The 13,493-nt window shown below is 51.2% G+C and overlaps 1 protein-coding gene across 2 annotated transcripts in view; it reads right to left on the bottom strand.

Annotated features, from left to right (window-relative positions):
* LOC111152303 (signal peptide, CUB domain and EGF like domain containing 3) overlaps positions 1–13,493 on the bottom strand; it is a 33,400-nt gene that overhangs the window by 14,179 nt on the left and 5,728 nt on the right. The window contains exons 2-6 of one of the 2 annotated variants that reach the window (XM_022510780.1): positions 6,513–6,635; positions 5,236–5,361; positions 2,695–2,829; positions 1,153–1,278; positions 859–975 (exon numbers count right to left, since the gene is read on the bottom strand). In XM_022510780.1, coding sequence (XP_022366488.1) covers positions 859–975; positions 1,153–1,278; positions 2,695–2,829; positions 5,236–5,361; positions 6,513–6,635 — 627 coding nt within the window. The remainder of the gene's footprint in view (positions 1–858; positions 976–1,152; positions 1,279–2,694; positions 2,830–5,235; positions 5,362–6,512; positions 6,636–13,493) is intronic. The other variant, XM_022510781.1, reaches the window with a different exon arrangement.

Genomic DNA, 13,493 nt, shown 5'->3' with positions numbered 1-13,493 from the left:
GAGAGAGATGGGGAGAGTCTAGTTCTTAAGCTGAATGTCACATCTCTGACAAATGCACAGAGCGACTGTGTTCACGCTTCCTCGTCCTCCGCATGTTGTGGCCCTTGAGATGACCGGCGTCTGTAAATACCCGTGCCCACAGAACACGCTCGCTCCTGCCTGGCTCCAGACATAGCCCTTCCCCAGGCCCAAACCCTTCCCTTCCATTTCCCCCTTCTCCAGGGGGACACCTTGTCCCATCGTCTTTCTCAGCAGTCTGTGAGCACATAGCAATTGGCCTTCACAAAAGTCCTAAAGACAGAAGGGGTGAGGAATTAAACTTTAGGGATCAAGGAATTAAACCCATCTATGATACCTGAACGTATGTGAGGTGAGGCCTAGGAATTCAGGAAAAGGGATCCAGGTCTTAAGAAGGCCCCAACAAGGGCTAGAGGGATGGAAGGCTGGAGCTGTTGGGGCAGTGGAGGGCTGCAGGCAGAGGTGGGGAGGAAACAGAAGGGAATGAGGGCTGGGGGGAGGGGAACGGGCAGGGGTACACAGGACAGAGAGGAAGAAGAAGCCTGGAATCAGGAAACCCCATTTGTCAGATCAGGGCTGGTTGTTTTATTGCCACTTTGGCAACACTTTATCCTGGGTAAAGAAGATAGCTGGGGCCCCAGGGATGGGGCAGGAGAGCTCGCTGGCCGGGGAGGAGAAGAGGGTGAGCTCTCAGAGTTGTCCCTCCCTAGACCTGGCCTTGTTGTCTGGCTCTTCAGTCCACTCACCAGTCATTCTGCGCCCAGCACCCAGGCGCCAGGTGCTCCCCCCTTCCCTGATGTCCCCATCCCCGGTGGAGTCCCGTTCAGGGGCCTCACCCACCGATGCAAGTCTTCCCGTCCGTATGGAGCACAAACTTGACATGGCAGCCGCACCGGGGACCCTGCTCTGTGTCATCGCACGTGTGCTGGCAGCCACCATTGCCATAGTTGCATGTCACTGTGCAGAGAGGGCGGGAGGCCTGTCAGCTTGCTGCTCCTTGGGCAGCCCGGGGACTGGCCCTCTGCTCTAGTTGCCGCTCCCACATTCCCTCTTCCTCCCGTGTCTTGCTGCCCAGTCCTCATGCACTTCCTCTTTGTCGCTCCTTCTCCCCCACCGCCATCCCAGTTATCTCACATTTACAGTCCCGTTGGTTCTTGGTGAGCTCGAAGCCAGGGCGGCATTCACAGGCAATACCCCCTTTGGGTGTCTCCCGGCAAATGTGAGCGCAGCCGTGGTTCTTATTCATGCAATTCATTCCTTCTAAAAGGGAAGAGGAGGGAGGTGAGTGTTCTGCAACCCTGAATGCCTGGAGGAGGAGGAAGGAAGGGGACAGTGGAGCCTAGGAGAGTGAGGGAATCCACTGAAGCTGCAACAGAGGCAGGAGAGGGACTCCCCCTTGCCAGGCCCCATCCTGCCCAGAGCTGGGTGCTAATGATGGGGCACAGAGCCATTCTGAATGATGTATAGGTATTGATACCCAACCCCCCAAAACCCTGCACAAGCATCCTCTCCTTCAGACAACCAAAAAGCAGTGTCATAGTTACCCAGCACTGTGCTAGGTACTGGTGGATTTAGGAAGGACCCAGGTGTGCCTGGTTGGCTCAGTGGGTTAAGCCTCTGCCTTGGCTTAGGTCATGATCTCAGGGTCCTGGGATCGAGCCCCGCATCAGGCTCTCTGCTCAGCAGGGAGCCTGCTTCCCCCTCTCTCCCTCTGCCTGCCTCTCTGCCTACTTGTGATCTCTGTCAAATCAATAAAATCTTAAAAGAAAAAAAAAAGGAAGGACCCAGAAAAAAAGCAAAACAAAACGAAACAATCCACATCTTTTGGGGCACCTGGCTGGCTCAGTTGGCAGAGCGTGCAACTCTTGATCTCGGGGCTGCAAGTCTGAGCCCCATGTCAGGTGTGGAGATTACTTAAAATCTTTAAAACAAACAAGATTTAAAACAAATCTTTCCTCAAAGAGTGTACAGTCAAACCAGGAAGAAGATAATAATGTGGGTGGGAAGTAATTGGTACTGATAATAACCATAAGATTTTTTTAAAGTAAACTCTGCACCCTCCATGGGGCTCCAGCTCACAACCCAAGACCAAGAGTCACATGTTCCACCAACTGAGCCAGCTGAGTACCCCTCATTACTAGAAGATTTTACTCAACAAATACGTATTAAGCTCCCCACTACATGCAGAGCAGTATATTAGGTTCTGGAGACCAAAAGACAAATTAGACATAGTCCCTGCCCTCAGGGATGTCACAGTCTTGGGGTGGGGGTGGGAGGCAGAGTCACAGAAACAGACAGTACTCCCCTCTTCCTGCCTCACACTCCCTATCCCATCCAATGAATAAGGCATGGGTGAGACCCTCAGATAACAGCCATCCACAATTAGGCAATGTCATGCCTAACTGACCCACTTTGAGTCGGGATACAGAGGACACCCCATAGTAACCTCAACCCCACACTGATCCCAACCCCAAACATATTCCCCCAGATTTTGCTCCAACCCGGTATCTGTCCATGGAGCCCTCAGGATGTGACTGGGTTGAGGGATGAGAGAGGAAGGAGCCAGTGGAATTGAGAGCAGAGGGTGAGTCCTAGTGGGTATTGAGGGAAAACACCCCCGCTGATGGAGAGAAGCCTGGGAGCATAGGACTGGGCCCTCCCGGGTCATGGGCTGACCTTCTGGCCGCTGGATGCAGGTGTGCTGGTTGTCGCTGAGGAAGAAGCCCTCCCGGCAGTGGCACTCATAGCTGCCCATCATGTTGATGCAGCTCTGCTGACATCCACCATTGCCCTCGGCGCACTCGTCCACATCTGTGTAGGATGGGTGGTTGGTGAGGTCATGGGATGGAGGCCAGGCTCCAGAGTGTGCCTCGAGACTTCAGGAGACCCTCCCCACCCCAATGCAGCACCCAGCCGTAGGCCAGAAAGTTCTCACTCACTCATCAGCTAATGTTCCACTGCTCTTGAAGAGGCCGCCCTCTGAGGGCAGAGCTGGGGAGCTAAGCCAGTGGAGAGGGGAGAGTTGAACCTGTCTCTCCTGTGTGAGGATTTGCTCCCTTTCCCTCACTTGTTGGAATTGGGTGTGAGCACAGAGAAAATCAGGAAAGGAGCCAGGGCAAGAGGGACAGGGATGGCAGTAAGGATGGGGATTGGTTAGGGAGAGGAGCTGGGGCATGGCTGCAGCCAGGGAATGAGAGAACTTGGAACTGGCTCCAAGAGCAGGGAGAGCTGTGGCCATGGCGCTAGGTCTGGGGGCCAACATGGGTAGAGGCAGCAAGCCTCAACTCCTTGCAGGGCAGGGACCATTTCTGTGGACAGGCCACGGCCCCGTCCTTCCTCCCCTCCCCCCAAGCCTGGGCTTGCTGCCATAGTCCCTAGCCTTTCTCCTATTTTGGTTTAACAAAACAGTCTGGTGGCTTGGCGGGGAGGGGTGGGAGGAGAGCTGCCAGGCCACACCCTAATTACCACCCCAAATCACCACCCCCAAGTCCCAGAGCCAAGCTCATTCTGGGGTTCCCACTTCAATGCCTTGACTCCATCTCTGTGCTACCTACTGCCCTCCCCAGTCCCTAGCCCTTCTTGGTTTTTCTTGGCCCAGCAGGCATCCTGGAGATTGGTCTCCAAACAGAATAGCTGGAATTTGAGCTCCTGAGGCCCTATTCTGCCCCTCTCTTCCCATCCTCCCTGCTGAGCCCTGAAACCCTGTCCTTTCCCCCTTCTGGCCAAGGGCAGAAGGGTACAGATCCAGCAGGCTCCTGCTTGAGAGAGGGACCTGGTGTAAAGTCAAGGAGGTATACTTTCCTTTGCCTTATTCCTGTCCCTTCCCCCTCTCTCACTATAGCCCCGACTTCTCCCCATTCTTGTCTTCCCACTGTCCCATCCTACAGTCCATCCTTCTGTTTGCTCCCTTCTATGCAACCTTGTGATTTTGCTGCTCTTTAGCCAAGTTCCTTCCTCTAATTCTCAGTGGAGAAACTGAGGCCCAGGGCATGGATGACTTAGGGTTCCCCTACAAGCCAGAGGTTGAGTTGAGACTTTGAACCCCAAGGGTAGGGTTAGGTAGAACTTTGTTCCCCCTTGCTCTTTCCATACCTACTCATTCTCTTAACTTCTGGTTAGTTCTCCCCAAAACACAGGGAAATAAGACTTGGTGAGAATCAGGGGCTTAGAAAGGTGAAAGGCAATCAAAGAACTTCTCGTCCGGTGGGAAACTCATCACTTTTCTTTCTGAGGGAGTCCCTAAAGAGGCCCTCTTAGGTGACTGGGCAGAAAAGAAGTGAGATCCTTCCCTAGTAGAAGAGATGGCCAGGGCTGCAGGGATGGGCCCAGCAGGGCTCAGGCTGTAGAGGCCCGGGTTGGGAATAGAAACCAAAAAGCCTGGCCCAAAAATGGGACATGACTGGGTCTAGAGGCAGCTCTGCAGGGAGCTAGACTAGACTAAGGGAGCCTCAGATAATTCATCAGTTTGGTCAGGTGGGGAAGAAGCCTAGCCACTTTTCTGGGCATCATTCCTCCTCTCTTCCTTTCCTGGTCTTCTAGTCCTTTAGTCTCCTACTTTTGTTCTGACACCAGGAAGAATGTGGAAAAGGACCCCTAGCTTCACGTTTCAAATCCTTTTCTGCTATGGGCTTCAGTGTTGCTACTTGCGGAAGAATCTGACATGGTCCCAGTAATTTTCCAAACTGATAACAGACCAAAGTTGAGGGGAGTTCCTTAGAAATTCTCCTATCTCTGACCCAGCTCCTGGGTCAAGGATCAGGTCAGATGGAGGCCTAAGAAGTAAGGAGAGGAGGGCCTGGAGATTACAGGAGGAGCTGGAAGAAAACCAGTCTTTAAGGGTCAGAGGCTCCTCAGGACCCATGGGGGGCATCGTTGTCATCATCAAACATTCCTCCCATTTACTGAAGTGTGGAGCCAAATCACCTTCCCGCCATGCTCTGCTCCCTACATCTCCACCCACTATTGTCATCTTCCGGCCCTTGCCCTGGGAGCACTTTCTAGCAGCATCTTCTCTGATGTTTTTCATCCAGCCCCAGGATTATTTCATCCTCAGCACCCGGTCTCAAAGGGGAGGCTGACCTTGTTTTCTATTTTGCAAGAATGCAGCTTTTTGATCACCTTCCTCTCCTTGCCTGGGCAGTGGGAAATGCCAGAAACAGCTCCTTCCCCACAAGACAGCCCCTCTGCCCACACCTCCTCTCCCTCCCCTTGGCTCACCCAGACAGTTGTGTCCGTCATGTGCCAGGTGGAATCCGTCATAGCAGGTGCATCGGTAATTGCCAGGGATGTTGACACAGTCGTGCACACAACCGGCATTATCTTCTCGTTCACACTCATCCACATCTGTGGGCAAAGAGGATCTGAGGCAGCTGGCCCACCAGCATGCCCCGCACTGTCCACCCCTAGGCTCAGCCCTGTGGTGGTTTGAATATATGTATGTATGTGTATATATCGTCTCTATGTATGTGTGTTTTCATAGTTACTTTCATAGCCTACAAACCATTTTGCATTTTGCTGTTTTCATCTCACCTTAAGTCATAGGGGCACCTGGGTAGCTCAGCTGGTTAAATGTCATGATCTTGATTTGGCTCAGGTCATGATCTGAGGGTTGTGAGTTCGAGCCCTGCATCAGGCTCCACACTGTGCACGCAGCCTGCTTAGGATTCTCTCTCCCCCACCTCCCTCTGCTCCTCCCCATCCCCTCTCTATCAATCAATCAATCAATCTAAATAAACTTAAGTCATAAACATTTTCATATGTCTCCACCCAGTCTTTCTAATCACCATGGTACGTGGTTGCAGAATATTTCGTTGTGTTGTTATATCATAATTTATTCATCCTTCCGCTATTGTCGGATTTCTTCCATTTATTTTACTATCATAAATAATGCAAAAAGAACATCTTCTCTAGTATTATTTTGTTTCTTTGAATTTCCCTTGAATAAGTCCCTGAGAATAAAATTTCTGGGTCAAAGGGTATAATTAACCTTTTAAGATTCCTGCTAGATAACAAAATCACTTTTCAATTTATAATGTCACCAAGAATTAATGAGTGTACCCTGTCTGCTACACTCTTACCAGCACTGAAGGTCATACATTGAAAATAACATCCGAAGCGTGCTTTAATTTGCATGGCTTTAATTATGAGAGGGGAAGAATGTGCTTGTTTATGGTATGAATTCCCCCTGGGGTAAACTGTCTGTTCTCATCCTATGTGGGAACGGTAGAAGAGTCTAGAGATGGAGGTTCCAATGTCAGGGTACCTCAGGCCTCAGTCCCATGATTCTGACTCCCCACCCAGCCAAGCTGGGAGGCTGTGAACTCTTCCCACCAGAGCCTCGGCTAGCCTCAATGGTGCCCTCTCTGGGGTAAGAACAGCCACCCCTCCCAACCCCCTTCCTGGAGCCTGCAGGGACTGTAGGCCTTACTGTCATGCACAGTATGGCCAAGGGCAGTGGCACTGACCTCCCATCCCGGGCGCCCTCCCAGCCTCACCTTTGCAGTGTTTACCATCCCCTGTGTAGCCAGACTTGCAGATGCACTTGTACGACCGTGGGGTGTTCTGGCAGATGGCATCGATGTGGCAGTTGTCGGTCCCCTCCACGCATTCATCCACATCTGGCAGGGGCAGAGGGGACACGTGAGACCCTCTGTCAGTGCATCCCAAGGGCTGTCTTGAAGGTGGTTCCTCAAGGGCAAAAGCCCTTCTCCTCTAAAATATGGATCGTGACCCCTCCCCCTCCAAGAGCAGGCTTCACACTCTTTGGATTTCAGAGTGGGTCGACTCTGTAATTTCAGGAATTCAAAAAGCATCCCCACTCTCCTCAGAAATACTTAATCCATAATGACAGCTAAAATTCCGTCATTTGAAATATTCCCCTTTGATTTAAAAACAAACAAAACCCCTTGGACTGGGTAGCACACTTACCTTGATTCAAAATATTCAACTTAGTGTGAATTAGTTTACCTCTCTTGGAAGCAGAATTGGGGGGCAGGAGAGAGGCATGGGGACAGTGGCCTCTGGGAAAGTGGCAGGGTCCCGCGGCCCTCGGTGATGGAAGGAAGAAAGGGAGAAGACGGGGCACCCAAGAAATCCTCTTCAGCCTGACAGTTCTGCTTGAGACCAGGCCTGCTCCCACTTGCCCACCACGGCGCCAAGAATCTTTAGAGGAAAGAAGTTCCATCCTGAAGATTTCCCTCAGCCCTTGTGCTGTCAACAGCAGAGGACCAGGACTGGGCGGGGGCTGGTACCAGCAACCTGAAGCCTGATCAGTGGGGCTCTTGTGACTCTCTGGCTGACTCTGGCTTGTCCAGCCCACCACCCTGAACTCTCCCATCTAACCCAAGGTACTCCTCTCACTCCTGGCTCACTCGGACACACGGTGCTCCTCACGGAGCTCTGCTGAAGGAAGAGGCCACCCAAGATCTAGCAAAAAGAGGATGGTTCTGAAAGGACAGAGCCAAAAAAAACCATTTATCCTCTTTGGGCAAAAGAATCCAACTTTGGGGGCAATGTTACGGTGCAGATAAAGGAGAGCGAAAATATGGCAACAGGTTGCATTCAGTTGAGAACGTTTTACGGGGTGTGTTTGCAAAAGGTACTGTGCTGAAGACTGTTGACTTGGCCCAGCCAGAAGGAGAGACAAGGAACATGAGGTAGGGTGTGATTGAGTGCCACAGACACAGTAGACATAAGGTGAGGGGTTCCTCAACCCTGGTGACATGTCGTCAGAGTTAACTCCCCTAGGAGATGCCCAGCACCATCACCAGAGGTCCTGGTCAACGAGCCCACAGTATTTTTTGAACACTCCCTGGGTGAGTCCAACAGGCAGCCAGGCTGGAGAATCTCTGTGAAAAGGAAGATGAAAGGAGGAAGGGACTACTTCTAACTGTGAACTGGGGAACCCAAGCATAGAGGTAGCCACCTGCAAATAAAGAAATGGGATTTGCAGTCAAGACAGCAGACTGTAACCTTGCCTGGCTTTTGTTAAAATGCCGATTCTCAGGCCGCAATCGCCAAACTATGGGATCCAAATCCTTAAGGTGCCTGATATATTTTAACAGAATGTGAATGAATGAGTGGGCCAGTAATCCCTCCAATTTATAGATACCGGGGAGTCCTAGCTTGAAACAGTTAGTTGTCCTCTGATTTTAGGTTTCAAGGAATGCTTCAGGGGCAGGACTGAGGCTTCCTGGGGCAAAGAAGAGAACTGAAATTTGGAAAAGTGCCTCCAAATATCCTGCCTCCAGTCTTCTGAGCTTCCATTCAGCTCTGCACTCTGCCTTACAACTCTGACTCCTTTGCAGCCATCCGCCACGGCCCGTGATTCCAACTGCTGTAACTCACACTTACTCTCAGACTCCTTCAGGTTCTGCAGTCATGGTGTCTGCCTGCTGTGGCCCACTCTGGGAACTCATCCCCAGATGAAAGCACAGAGAAGAGGGGCATGAAGACTAGTTCATAAGAGAGGGCAAGAAGGACAGTAGATAGCGAGAGGCGGTGTGGAGTATCAGTAGGTGCAACCGATGGAGAAAATACATGGGAAGAAGAAATGCACTCTCATAAAAAGATCCTAAGCTCTGAAAAGAGTAAGTCCCAGATTCAAATCCAGCTCTGTCTTTCTAGGGAGGCTTTTCTGATTCTCTTCTTTCTTCCTCTTTAAAATGGGAATAATACCTTCTCGTGAGAGTCTGTGAGCAGTTGAGATAATCTGTGTAACGTTTTATATATATATATATACACACACATATATGTATATATATATAAAATATTGTATAATAATATAACATATATATTATATGTATATATAATATATATATATAAAGTAAAAAATCTGGGAAATAGGTTCCTGATGTCCAGAAGCTGGTTCAGACAACAGATGCTCTAGGACTGTGCTGTCTATGGTGGTAGCCATGAAGCACTAATGGCTGTTTTAAATTTAAGTTAGTTTGAAATTCAGTTGCTCAGTTGCACTAGGCCAAATGCTCAATGGCCATTTGTGGCTAATGGCCACCACCAATGGACAGCACTTCCAACATCACAGGAAGTTCTACTGGAGTGCTGTTCTCGGAGCTAAGAAGAGATACTCCTAGGCTGGGGCGGACCAAAAAAACCCCTGAGCAGCAGGATTCAAGTTGGGTTTTGGAGACTGGATCGGCATTTGACCGTCAGGAGAGGAAAGAGGAAATTTCAAGTGTGGTTAAACACGTGAAGAAAGACAAGGTACTCAGAGACCCAAGTCCACATTCTCTGTCCCCACATTTAAACACGCCCTTGTGAGTCTTCCAGGTAGCCTGGGACATTGGACAATCCCAGTGACAATTGATCATTCTGTCCATCCTCCTTTGAGTCTTCTTCTGTCTCTTACCATCCCTTCCCTAGCAGTCAGCAGGGCAATTTGGAAACCCATCGGGAAGCCCTTCCTCTAGGGACATCTCAGAAGGACATGCCTGTCTCTGAATCATTGGGTGCTTCGCTGGAATCTGCAGGAGGCTATCTGGGCTCTCCATTCTTTGCTTTGCCTCTAGTTCTGTGCTTACTAGGACCAGAGTGCCCCTGAGGCTGGTGGCAGCAAACCCAGGCTTCCCAGCAGATCCTGTAACCCCTTCTAGCAGCTGGGCTCTTCCCACCATCCTACCCACTCCCTCATCGCCCTGCTCCCGCTGCTTATCCCTCTCCAGCCAAGAGTTTCTGCCCTGGAAGACTATCTCTTACTTCCTTCCTCTACAACGTCCAAGCATTCTCCCCCTGGCCAAGCATTCACATCCATCACGCTCTTCACATTTGAAATGCAGTTATCTCATCTCTAGCCACACTGTTCCTGGCTTCCCAAATCTGGCTCAAAATTGTCTACCCCAAAGCTCTTCCTGCTAAACCCCATTCCTAAAGAGTTCCTGATCCCAGGGGACTCCGCCTGCCTCCGCTCATTTGCCGCCATTGCTGAGTGGCTCTGCTGATGCTGTCAAGCCCTCTTGTGTGGCATGTTCTGCTTCCCTCACTTGGCTGGTCACTCACTGAGGACAGGACCTTTCAACCATTCGAATGGAATCTTTTGAAGCAGTTGATGCCCATAGCAGAGCTCTGAGGGGTGCCTGGGTGGTTCAGTGGGTTGGGTGCCCGGCTCTTGGTTTCGGCTTGGGTCGTGATCTCAGGGTTGTGAGATCGAGCCCTGGGCCTGCTTGAATTCTCTCTCTCGCTCTTCCTCTGCATCCCACGTCCCACCAAAACAAACAAACAAAGTGGAGCTCTGAAATAGGGGCCCCCATTATATCCAGTGTCTCCTCCTCCTGCCAGTTCATCCTTTCGGAGCTCACTTCCGCCACATCTGCCCACCCACGATTTATCCGTGCAGGGATCACTTCAATACCCATAGGCATGGTCTCTTCATAGCTCTCACTAAGCAAGTATTTACTACTGGCCTGACAAGTTGACGCTAGTTGGGCATGAATTGATCTAGACCCGCGGTTCTCAACCCTGGCTGCACACTGGGATTCCCTGGGAGCCTTTTTTTAAAAAAAAGTGGCTGTCTAGGCAGTCTCCTACACCAGCTGCATCGGGATCTCCAGAGTGTGACAGGGCTGGATGGCTGGCTGCCTTCCTTGCCCCTCTCAGATAAAGTGAAGAGACCATTTGCAGGAGCCAGGAAGACACTGGAGACAGCAAGAGGACAAGAGTATTTGAGGGGCGCCTGGGTGGCTCAGTGGGTTAAAGCCTCTGCCTTCGGCTCAGGTCATGATCCCAGGGTCCTGGGATTGAGTGCCGCATAGAGCTCTCTGCTTGGCAGGGAGCCTGCTTTCTCCTTTCTCTCTGCCTACTTGTTATCTCTGTCTGTCAAATAAATAAATAAAATCTTAAAAAAAAAAAGTGTTTGAGAAAAGGGGTTCTGGAGTGCTACCGTGCTAGTGTAAATATAATGGCACCTCCTCCTGGGGCTGCTGGGGCTGCCGGGGCTGCCGTGTGCATCAGATGGGTTAATACTTGTCAAGTACTTAGCACAGCAGTGCAGGCATACAGTAAGTGCTCAGAAAGGTTGGCTATTTTTAGTCCTTCTCTCCCACTTTCTCCCCAGTATCGTTTCTGAACCCCTCTCTGCTCCTCCTCCCTCGTACCAGAGCGCCATCTTTGTGGGGACAGGCAGCACCGGGACAGCGTGTGATGGCACAGGAAGTGTTAGGGGGACATATCCCTGAAGGTACCTTCTCCAGTGCCTGTTCTACCCGTGCTGGGAACTGCCCAAAGAGGAGGGCAAAGTGGGTGAGGGGCCAGTTGGGAATCAAAAAGCCGCCCTCCATGATCCCTTGGGAGGGCTCTCCTTTTGTGCCTTTGTGCCCACCTCAGGTATGGGGCTGGATCAAAAGCTGAAGTGGGGGAGAGTGGCGGCTGCAGAGATACCCCAGATGAGTCAAGACCTCCCTGCCTCTCCTGGCATGAATGCCTGGGTCTGCAGCTGCAGCAGCTTTCCCAGCGCGAGCTGACATTTCTGCTGGATTTGCTTCCTCGCCTAGCAGAGCGCTCCATATGCCCTGCTCAACGTAGGGAGGGAGCGTGGGATGTGGGGGTGGCATTGAGAGGGTGAGAGGGTAGACCTGACCCTAAAGGGTGGATTGTTTGACCAGGAGCAGTCCTAAGATTCCCTTCCGAGGATGGGGAAGTATACCCCAAAGGGAAGCAGGAGGACCCCAAAGGAAACACTTCCGTCTGCTTCAAAATTTTGCTAAGGTCCAGCCCAAGGAATAACAGCAAATGGAAAGGAGCAGAAAGCAGGCTGCAGATAAGCAGACACCCCTAGGGAGAGTCCACACCCCCCTCCCCTTACGTTACCACAGTAGTTCCCCCGACCACTCACAGCAGCAGATTTGAGGGACCTAGTAAGGAGGTCCAAAGCAGCCTGCCTCATGTCCTAATGGGCCTGCACGACTGTGACATCCTTCCTGCCCCAGCCAGGTTAGCCCCGGGTGATTGGGCTAAGTGCAGGCTCTCCGATCGCCTGACCCATCACTGTCTCATGATTTGTGTGCTGCCTGGTACCATTATTTAACTTCTAGTTCACGGGCAGTATCTCCCTCCAGAAACCTCCCTGAGGCCAAGGCTGCTGAATCTTTGGAATCTGCATGGCAGCTGGGAGCTGATCAGAGGCGCTCAGCCATTCAGCGGAGTTACAGAGCATTTATTTGCAACATGCCAAACACTGGGTTAGGGGCTGGGCATCCAGCAGGGACCAAGACAGACCCATATCCTGAAGGCATTTAGTCAATACTTGTAAAACATTTACTCAGATGGGTGGATGGATGGATGGATAGATGGATGGGTTGGTGGGTGAGTAGATGAGGTCCACATTTATGTCATCTTCCCCGTTCTATGTTACTGTAAGGAAAAAGCTTTTTATTTTCTTGTGATCCCACAGCTGTTCTGGGTGGAGGGCAATCCTAGGAAATTTAGTCTTAAATTAAAGGTAGGGGGATAGGAAACTCAGGGAAAGTAAGAGACCCACTTAAGTGCATCTGTTTGGTGATGCTGCTCCTGGTCAGTTCTCTTATCCTTTCCTCTGCGTTGCCTCCCACATGTAATTAACACCCAAAATAGAACCAGCCGGGCTTCAGCCATGACACCCTGACCTGTATATGTGAGTGTGTACTCTCCTTCTAGATCAAAAGGGCAACTAGGGGAACTGGCTGGGGCCTAGCTTCAGAAGCCAGAAGCTCACGCTTCTCAGGCTATGTTCCCGACTTGGAACCGGGCTGAGACTCTGTGACCTCAGCTGTAGCCTGGGCCCGTCCTCGGCCTGGACAGAGGATAGGCAGAGGTAAGGGAGGCCTGGAGTCTAGGAAACCACACAGACGACCTCAAGGAGAGGAGACAGAGCATCTTCTTCTTTTTGAAAATAGGACCCTTCTTATATAGCTGAGCCTGCTTGACGGAAGGGCCAGGAAAAGCAGTTGGTGCTCAGCGCCCGGTGGGGAACAGGGATGAACCTGAGAGCTTTGTCACCCAGCAAGAGGCCTTGATGAGTTTCTCTAAGTCCTATCACCTTAACCCTAAACCAGCTCCTTGCTCATCTGAAGGTACCCCAAATGGACAAGAATTTTCTCCTTTTCAAAGTGGATGAAACCACCCTGAGTCAGGGGCCTTTAGGGGATGAGTAGGTAGGGGATCCTTAGGTAAGGCGGACAGAACAGAACACTGGAGAGAGAGGGGTGGGGAGGCAGGCAGTGGGCCAAGGCAGGTTCCAGCTTCATGATTATCTGTCTTATCTCTACACGGATGGAGAAAGCGACAGCACAAACAGTGATGGTGTCAGATGGTGCATAATGATGTGTGTGGGGATTTCAGCCTGGCTATCTCACATGGGCCTTTCACTACCTAGATGGGGAACCAGCCCAGAGAGGGCAAGCATGAACAGCTTGTGCACAGCCAGACCCGGGTCTTCTGACTCCCAGTCCAGTGCTTGCTCTCCTTAAACTAACGTCCGGAAACAC

Source organism: Enhydra lutris, unplaced genomic scaffold (assembly GCF_002288905.1).
Source record: "Enhydra lutris kenyoni isolate GAN:26980312 unplaced genomic scaffold, ASM228890v2 scaffoldscaffold28, whole genome shotgun sequence".
In the NCBI taxonomy this organism is placed as follows: Eukaryota; Metazoa; Chordata; class Mammalia; order Carnivora; family Mustelidae; genus Enhydra; species Enhydra lutris.
This window is presented reverse-complemented; position numbering and strand designations above follow the sequence as displayed.